General features: G+C 37.4%; 1 protein-coding gene across 4 annotated transcripts in view; it reads left to right on the forward strand.

The window, feature by feature from the left end:
• Positions 1 to 8,832, forward strand: part of LOC122809006 (membrane-associated guanylate kinase, WW and PDZ domain-containing protein 3-like) — a 1,354,602-nt gene extending 1,345,770 nt beyond the window's left edge. For 2 of the 4 annotated variants that reach the window (XM_044080191.1, XM_044080192.1), the window contains exon 15: positions 2,560 to 8,832. In XM_044080191.1, coding sequence (XP_043936126.1) covers positions 2,560 to 3,407 — 848 coding nt within the window. In that variant the 3' untranslated portion in view covers positions 3,408 to 8,832. The remainder of the gene's footprint in view (positions 1 to 2,559) is intronic. The other 2 variants (XM_044080193.1, XM_044080194.1) reach the window with 1 other exon arrangement.
• Positions 8,833 to 9,683: the final 851 nt, after the last annotated feature.

A 9,683-nucleotide genomic window follows, 5' to 3' on the forward strand; every position in this document is an offset into this window, starting at 1 on the left:
CCATACCACTAATGACTGTCTATAGCTTTCTATATAGCTTCATGAAATCTGATTCAAGAAAATGTTTTCTGAAGGTGTGTTTTTAACAAAAATTTTTTTTAACAATTTGCGATTCAACAATAATACAATTTGATAAAATGAACCACACCCTATATATATATATATATATATATATATATATATATATATATATATATATATATATATATGTATATGGGTCCACTTTGTAATCTCGAAATACTGAAATCTCGAATTTCAGTATTTCAGGATCACAAATCCGAAAATCCGTAAGGCCGACCGTTAATAATCACAAATATCACAATCACGAAAATAGTATAAAAACATGTAGTATGCCTTTAACTCCTTGTACACTGTACCTAAACCAAAATGGCTTCTGCAGCGTTTGAACTACCCGGAACCATAAGAACCGTCTACCAAACAATAGTGTCACAAAAAGGAAATAATGTATTAATACTAGAAGGCTATGTGTATCAAATTGAAAAAAGAGGCAGCAGAAAGAACTACTGGTGCTGTAAGTGGAAGTCTGCATGGAAGTCTAAAGGTAGGCTAATCACAGTATGTGTACCTACTGGAGAACAGCTACAGAAGACAGTACCCCACAATCACACAGGCAAGCCTACAGAGGTAGAAATGTATACCATGTGTGCAGAATTGAAACATAGAGCTGCAGTGTCCAGGGATGCACCCCATCTGCTTGTAGAGGATGCCCTATCGTCAACATCCATGGATATCATCCCTGACCTGCCTACTAGGCATGCCGTACTGCAACAGGTGGGAAGGGTGCGTCAGAAGCTGACTACAGTCCCAGCAGATCCATCCCCAACACTGAGAACACTCAATGTGCAGAACTACCCCATTAAAATTGGTACATTTCTTGAAAAACGTATAGCGGATGTTGCCGGTGACCATGTAGTGATAGTGTTTAGCACTATCAACAACTTATTAGATCTGAGCTGTGCCACCATCTGGCTAATGGACAGCACATTCTTTTACAAAGGTGTAATCTGCAGGCAGCTCTATAGTATACATGGGCTGGTCCGATATGGTGGATAAAGTAAGTCAGTCCCTCTAGTTTACTGCTTAATGAGCAAGAAGTCTCTACATGCCTACAACTACATGTGGGATTGTTTATTTGCTCTGTTTGCAGAACAGGGATTTGACACTGCCCTAATATATGTACTATGCGACTTTGAAATAGCTGCCATGAAAAGCATACAACGTAACATTAATTCTGTGAAATCTAAGGGCTGTCTATTTTATTTTTTGGGAGGAATGTACGGCGCAAGGTGCAACAGTTAGGTTTGGCCTATCTGTACAACACAAGTATGCCTTTCCAAATTGCACTTAAGTCATTGATTGCACTTGCCTATATATAAGTAGCGGGGGTGTGAGGGGTGCAGCCTAGCACATGGGGGGTGCAGGGGGGCTTGCCCCCCGGCTTATATGTAGGGTTTGCTCATGTCTTTTGTTGTTTGTGTGTGTTGTGCTGGTTTATAGTGTAGGGAGGAAGGTGTATGTGTGCTTATTTGTGTGTGGAATGTGTATGTGGGCAGTCACAATTTTGAATTTTGCACTTTTGGGGTTTCAGGTTTTTAAGTTTTCGGCTTTACAGTCTCGAGATATTGAAGTCAATATTTCAGTATTTCGGGATTGTAAAGTGAAACTATATATATATGTATATATATATATATATATATATATATATATGTGTGTGTGTCTGCTGTATAGCTATATCTGTCTGTCTGTGTGTTTGTGTGTGTGTGATATATACATACACGTGTGTGTGAGTGTGTGTGTGTGCAAATGAATTTAGTCAATTACATGTATGGTCGACTACAAAGATGATAGACAGGTGTGCAAGATCACACAATGCTCAGGGTTGGGAAGTACAGTGTGCCCTTTCTCTGACATTGTGCACTCTCATAGTTTTATATATATATATATATATATATATATATATATATATATATATATATATATATAAAATGTAATTAGCAGAAGGAATGGAGGATACAGGGTGAATTGCCCCCTAAAAAAAAAACACTGTTTTAATGTTTATTTTTTTTTTTAGTTTTAAATTTTCATTTGCATGTGCCAAGACTCTTTCTTGGTGCATGCTTAGTAGAGTATTGACAATTGCAAAGTCAGTGTTCTCTGGTTGATATTGTATATATATTTCATACACACAGACCCAAATATGCATCTATATTACTGAATGAATATAATGTTCTTAGTCAAATTAATCTAAATTTGGGCATTGCGATACACTTACTGCACTGAACAGTAAATGAAACTAATTTTTTATTTAAACTGCACAAGTAGGGAATGAACTAGCACTTGGTAAAATGTTGATCATATTTATAGCAGTTTTTGTTGTTTCAGTTTTAGTATCTTAACAGATATCCCTCTTCATAGAAGAATAGTGTATACCTTACTTGGACATTTTTTATTTGAATAACATGTCTGCAGTCATGAATTTTTAGTTTACGTTGATGCAAAATATCAGATAAAAATTAATTGCTGTTTATCTTTTTCCAGACCAAGAAAATAATTACATTTCTGCAAACACCCAAAATGCAAGACCAAGATCATTGCACATGGTATCGTACTCTGGTGAAGGCAGCAGTCAGAGGCAGTGTTTTGAGACAGACAGCACTCCGTGGGAGAGGGGGGATAGCAAACCTGTTCACTCAACTGCCAACAAGAGGGAATCTGGCTCAATCTTGAGAGAAAAACGAGCCAAAGTGCAGACCTACGATGAGTCTTCAAAGAGCAAGAGGCATACATTCCATGGTCAATCCAATGAAAAGGACACAGAATGCAAACTGCTGAAGGAAGCTATGAAAGAAGCTTCATCACACGAGTCCTCAACAGTAAAGGAAAGGTCCAGATCTTCCAATATGGTGATGGAGAGAGATCTTGGTGGTAGCCCAGTAAAGAAAAAACAACATAGTGAAGTAAAAGAAAACAAGGAGATGCACCAGCGTGGTGAGTTATCAGGAGAAACAGTCAGATTTATGATGGACAGTCTAAGATCTGAGCTCTCAAAGCACCCCATTCTAGAAAGGACTAGGTGCTATTCTGCTAGACAAAGCTTTGAGAAGAGCAATGAGCAAGCCACTGCTAACAAGCCAAAGTTATTGCTCACTACTTTGGCTTCTTTTGATCCAGGTTTTTCTTCTCAGCACAGTTCTGCCTCCCTTCCTAGACAAGCATGGAAATCTAACAGCGTAGAAGGAATGAGTTCAATGTCATATAACACTAGGAGCTTTTCAGAGAAAGGAAGCACTTTGCAAAGTGAATCACAACGAAGACAAGTTCTGTCTCCTGGACCATGGTTAGTGCCAAGTGAGGAGAAACTTTACAATACCCTGAAAAGAGTATAAAAACTGATTACAGAGTATTAATGAAAGAGTGAAAATCCTTAAGTGTATTTACTAGATCATTTGGAAGAAATTACCTTTTTCAAAAATTTGAACTTGCTTTCTATTTTAAGTCAGGATTCCATTAATCAGATATAACAAGGTGTTATCAGAATTCTGCTGTAGCGCAGTTATTTATAGAACTTTCAAAAAATATCTGCATTGTATGCTTGACTGTGCCAGTTTTTTGAAAACTTTTTGTTAAAAGTTGTGATGTATAATTTTCCATAGTTCTGCATTAGCCACTGGCTTCTTGATCTGTGCTTTTGGCTAGCCTGAAATGACATGCCGTTTCGCAAGAATAGTATTCTTGACATCATATGCCAACTACATCTACTGTACCAGGAAAGCAGGTTCAATGTACTTACTCTGTGAGTGAGAAAATGTACAGACAGACAGTATTCTTGAGTCTACTTTTCTACAAAAATTCTACTATACTTACTTAAACACTGATTTGAAGATAAGTGAGTATTTAGCATAACAACTATATGTTAACATGCTGAATGAAATTTCATTTAATAGAAAAATACTCATGTGTTGTTATGCCAGCCACTTTAACTTTTGGTGGGAGTGATGAGCTGATGGTTTCAGTCTGACCATTTTTTTCGTCAGTCAAGGTTTTGTGAGTTTTTTTTTTCTAAGCCTTCAGTTTCTGTATTCCCTCTTTTGAAGCCAAGCTTCTCACTTCTGTACTTTTTATGTCTCCTCTAGTGTGCGTTTTCAAGAAATGTCTGTGAACCATATTCTCCATTGTATTGTTACCTTGTTGTCCAAGTGCTCCCACCAGGCTAGCAGTGTTGCTATCATGTAGTGACCCTTAAAATTAATTCTGAACAAACAGAAACCTAGCTGAGTCATTCATTTCCAGTACCTCAAAGGCTTTCACTTACTTTTTGCCACCTTTGTGCACTATCTGTGTCTACATCTATTCCCAGTGAGTGACCGTAAAAAAATCCAAAACAAGTTTCTGGTAGGATTACAGAATTCTACCTTACATGAGCTTGGAGAGAGGTAGGCTTCCTGCTATTTCTCCAGGATGGATTTTGAAGCCTTATGAAGGATAATGCAGAATGGGGACATTGCCGTGGGCACTGACTTTTAGACAATAGAGTTCAACATATCCAATATAAGAAACAAAAAACAGGTCCACAGCTTGTGAATTGTCAAACTGTTCTTTTTTTTTCAAGGTCCCAGCAAATGATTAGTTTGCTGTGTACAGGGCTGACCTTAGCAAATGTGGGCCCCAATTTGGACCATTTTAATGCTCCTCCAGCTAAGCACACCACCTATACCGCCACACCCCCACCCCACTCCAGCCCCCTTCTATCCTCTAGCCTTCTGGACTTTAGGTATTTGAAATTAAGTTTGTGAAATGCAAGCTATTCCTGTGCATTAAAACAAAGTAGTATCTTTAAAAGTATAAGATAATTAATAAACATAACACTAAGCAGGTCATGCTACTCTGAAGTAAAGAAAACTGAAACATAAAAACTGGTAAAATGTTCTAAATCATCACAGCCCCCAGCTCTCGTCTCTGTGCCCAGTATGCTGGGATACCAAGAATTCCAGATGATTGAGTGAGTAGGGATGGGCTTGATGTTATGTGGAGAGAGGGGGCCAAAAAGAACATGGACATTTTGTAAACTCAGTTATACATTCTCATGTCACAGTACCCCTTTTTCTTTCATGGGTTTACATTCAACTCTTGCACCTGCTCTGAGCTGTTGTAATCCTATGTCCAGTTAATTGTCATACCTTGTAAAAGTCATAAAACTGCTGAACGTCCTTGGAATGATTAATACTACTATTACTACTACTAATAATAATAATAATAATACAATATCATCATCTCAAGTCTCTCCTTAGAAATGGCATTACTCACACACATCCACACTTGAGTATTTCTGAAAGTTTACTGATTTGCTAAACCAGGTAAGTGGATTGATGCTTGCAGATCACTTTCAGCCATAACTTAGACCACAACAGCAACAGTAAAGATTACACACACAGAAACTTTATGGTAGCCACAAAGCAGCATGGTTTTGGTAAGTGGAAAGAAACCATAATGCTTTAAGGAAACCCATACAGATGCAGAGAATACACAGCAACATTTCCTCTTAAAAGTGTTGTCCAATTCAGACATTTTTTATCTTTATATTTCTATTTGTCTACTCCCCTGCCCTCCACCACCAGTTTTTATGTGATTCTGAAACTATGGTATGCTTACAGTACCTTTTATGAGTCAAACTGTTTCTGTTACTGGGTTCCTTTTTAGTCTGCACCTCTGCCTCCCTGCACTCAACCTAAACACCTTGTGTTTTGCTTCTCTTGATGTATTTTGGTGCTGTCTGCACCTGCAGCAAGTGTTTTGCTGCCATACTGATGAGCTGTTAACATTCTGTCATGTCTTGTTGATTACAACTTACGTCATTCACATCACATTACCTGCAAATTTTTTTATATCACTGTCAGTCTTCATATTAAAATGGTCTTACTGTCTTCTGTAACCGTAAATGAAGTGATGCACAAAACCAGAAGATTAATTTAACCTCTGTTTTGGGTTGCAAACTCTCGAGTACTTAGCAACTAAGTACTATGGGAGAATTAGCATCTAACACTGTCAGTCATACAACTGTCACAAAACTGCAGTGTTAATAATGTCATATTAACCAGTAATGCAATGAATGACACAAAATGTAGTCATCTCCTCTGACAAGATTCATAGCTACTGCAGAAGCAAGACTACAAGTAGGAAAATACTTTGCTGAAGTGACACTTAGGCAAGTCTTATGGGCCGCATAAGACAATAATGATCCTGCCACTGGAGTGGGGCCCTATTTGATTGAATAGGTCCAGCCGGCCTAAGGCCAGCCCTGGCTGTATAATAAACATATTTTTATAAAGTTGCTGTGCTGTTGTGTAACCTAATAACTCATGGCTGCCTTTAAAAAAATATGACATTTTACATGCTGTCTTTAAATGATTGCTGTTGCTTACAACCGAGATGGAAAAGTGCCATATGGGTGTGGTGCCAAGGTTACTGAACTCTGTTTATAAAGCCCTGCTGGACTTACGACTGTGGATTACAGAGTGAGCACTTTTGCAAGGTGGCTTATGAATACACATGAAGCAGCAACTTTCTCTCACACTTTCAGTTTAGCATCAACCCTCTACCCATGACTTTGATACCTTATCTTTCTGGAGTACTTTATTTTTGTTTATTCTTTGTTGACCAGCTGGGTGGGCTGTTCCTTTGACCCTTTTCAACCATGATCCAGGTGCAGAAGGCACAAAAGCACAAATAAAAGATTGAAATGCACTACTTCAAAATTACACAAGTAAACAGCTGGTTTTAGAACTTTTGTGTAGACTAAAATCTTCTGTTGTCCAGCAATCTAAAAAAACATTTACTATGCAAAGGATTCATATAGATATGTTAATGTCTGCACAGAAAAACTGGAATCAGGAGATGAAAGAGAAGTATGGCTTGAGAAATGAGAAGTGAAGAGAGAGAGAAGAAAGTTGAAAAAGAAGCAAGTAAAGCAGAGGAGGAGTTAGTGAACAGAGGAACTGTTAGTCAGTAATTGATTGGAGCAGAATGTTAATATAATAGTCCTATAGGAAGAGGAATTATAAGTTAAATTTACATATTTACAGGAAAGGGAAGTCTCTCTGTTATGTGATAAGAATCATTAGGAGTTATGGCTTATGTGTGAATGTAGGAACAAGATTGAGGAATGTATTTGAGTGTTGGAAATTATCCTTTGTATGTGCCTTTTAGATGTAATATCAGTTTTTTCCTGAACTGTGAGTACTTAGTAAGTTAAATTAGTTAAAAAAGCAAGAAAACCTATGGTATGTTACAGAGGGAGTCCGAGAACCTTACTAATCTCCTGTGTCAGCCTAGTCACTGACGCACCCCAGGGTCTACCAGTAATACTTTGTCTAACCCCTTATTATCAGTTGGATACCCTTCTCCTCCTCCTCCTCCTGCTTCCAGAAGACTGTTTTTCTTACTCTTCTGATGTCCTTTGTTGTGCCACTCAAGTGTCCCATGTAATATCTATTGTTTTTTGCACACTGTGCTCACCCCACTATACTGTCCCAGCATCTTCTCTTCCTAGCTGTACTGGCTGGTTTGAGAAGTTTGTGGCATAAGTGCACATATGGATAGAAGTTGTAAAATTAATTTGCTTTTAATTGATTGTTTAAATGGCCAGATGGCAGAATTGTAAGTACACCTGTAATTCCTAGCTGTTTTTTATGCTACATAATTGACCCTGCTATGTCAACATTTACTAATTACTACAGCTGCAGTGATGGGGAATTAGAATATTGCAAGTGACTAAATCAGTGGAAAAGTCATCTTTGCAGTTTACAATGAAAAGCTAAATGTTGCAGTATTGTGCTTCTGTTTCCAGTTTTGTATAAACCCAGAATGCAAGGAATCCTCTGCTCATCTCAGATGTTTTAAGGCTCAGCTTCGGCCATCAGGCAGTTATCCCAGAACAACAGGTCAGAGAGAGAGTTGTTCTCCATCACCAGATATGAAACCAAATTCTTTCCTCACTATCCACATATGACCTACATGCTTGGTCACCGAGATGTGTTAAAGTACAGAATTCATCTGAATGCATTGATTCAAAACCTAAATGAAACGTTTCACTGTGTTACTGTGGTCAGCCATCAGGATAGGTGTATGTAGTGTTAACCACCAAGAAGGCTGAGTCATCTACAGAAACATTGTTCCATTTGTATAATTCTCCTGCTTGGTTGAGGCTGAAAGTAGGCTTCCTCATACAGTGAGGAAAAGTGCTGTCACTAACATCAATGAAAGTAACATTGCCTCCCCCCCCCCATCTCCTGCTCTGATACTTTGGTGTTCAATAGCTGTGGCTTTCTTCACACTGACAGTGTCATTTATTTTCATGATCTGAATCAGTAATGGCTTCAAATGGTTATTCTAGCAATGGGCAACCTATTCTCCTCCTTGGGATTTTTCTACCTTGTTGTCCTAATGTTCCCGATTTTTAGAATGGACCACTGTTGGACATGTGAATCATATGTGATTTCTTGCTATCAGCACTATAGAGTAGTAGTACACTACTTGGCAGTCTCTAATGTTTTTGTAAGTATGTCTGATGTTTTCCAGCTATTCATATCCACCCCAGTCTCAGCTTTCTGTAGCAACAGTGAGCAGGGGATTCACAGGTCAAAGTTATAGCACTGTATTGCAAAAAAGAAAAAAATGTTACTTTTTGTATGGTCACTTTGGAGTTTGATACATTTATTTGATCGAATTTTGTAACACAAATTGTGAATATTTATAATGTATAAAAAATCAATGCTGCTGATTGTCAAGTGTTTTTATATATATATATATATATATATATATATATATATATATATACATAACCTGTGTATATTAAAATTAAACTGTTGCCAAATATCTGAGAATGTATTTTATTATTTAAGAAATAAGGTAAGCACCTTACATATGATGGTGCACATCAATTGTCACGACTTCAGTTACTCTCAGGAAGTTACCCTGGGGCATTACGGTGCTAAAGAAGCTGTCTTTGACTCAGATTCTTATTGAAAAGTGACTGGTTTACCGGAATTTAACTTTCCCATGATTACACTCACACTGAAGAATTTCCTAGTTTCTGTCGGTCTGTACTCTTAATGTTAAATGGGTTGTACTATATTAATGTTAAATGGGTTGTACTATATTAATGTTAAATGGGTTGTACTATATGTATTTTCATAGTTGTACCTGTTTCTATTGTATCATCTCCAGGGACGTAGGACTTGGAGTAACACATTTTGTTTTGCTGTTTATTGTTTAAAACCAGTAGTTTACTATAATAGCAAAAAAAAAAAAAAAATCAACAAAAAAGGAGGTTGCTGTCTTATTTTCACATTTAGGCAGTAAAGTACAAGGGAAAAAATTGTAAAGATGAATTGTTCAGAAAATATCTCACCAGTTTGTTAGACCTCAGAATCTGAAGCAAAAAAGGCTTGCCTTGTTACGAGTTTTCTCCATGCATTGCTCATCATGTAAATATCAGAAGCAAATGACGACTGCCAACAAGACACCATAGCATGGGTAACACGCAGCTTAATCCAAATTTATTAAGTGCTTTCGTCTCACTAGTATGAGACTTCTTCAGAATAAAATTCATTAAATAAACAAGCATTTTAAAAGGTTCCCCCATAATCACATGCCACAATTATCCA

Source organism: Protopterus annectens, chromosome 8.part0 (assembly GCF_019279795.1).
Source record: "Protopterus annectens isolate FY-2018-M chromosome 8.part0, PAN1.0, whole genome shotgun sequence".
Taxonomy (NCBI): Eukaryota; Metazoa; Chordata; order Ceratodontiformes; family Protopteridae; genus Protopterus; species Protopterus annectens.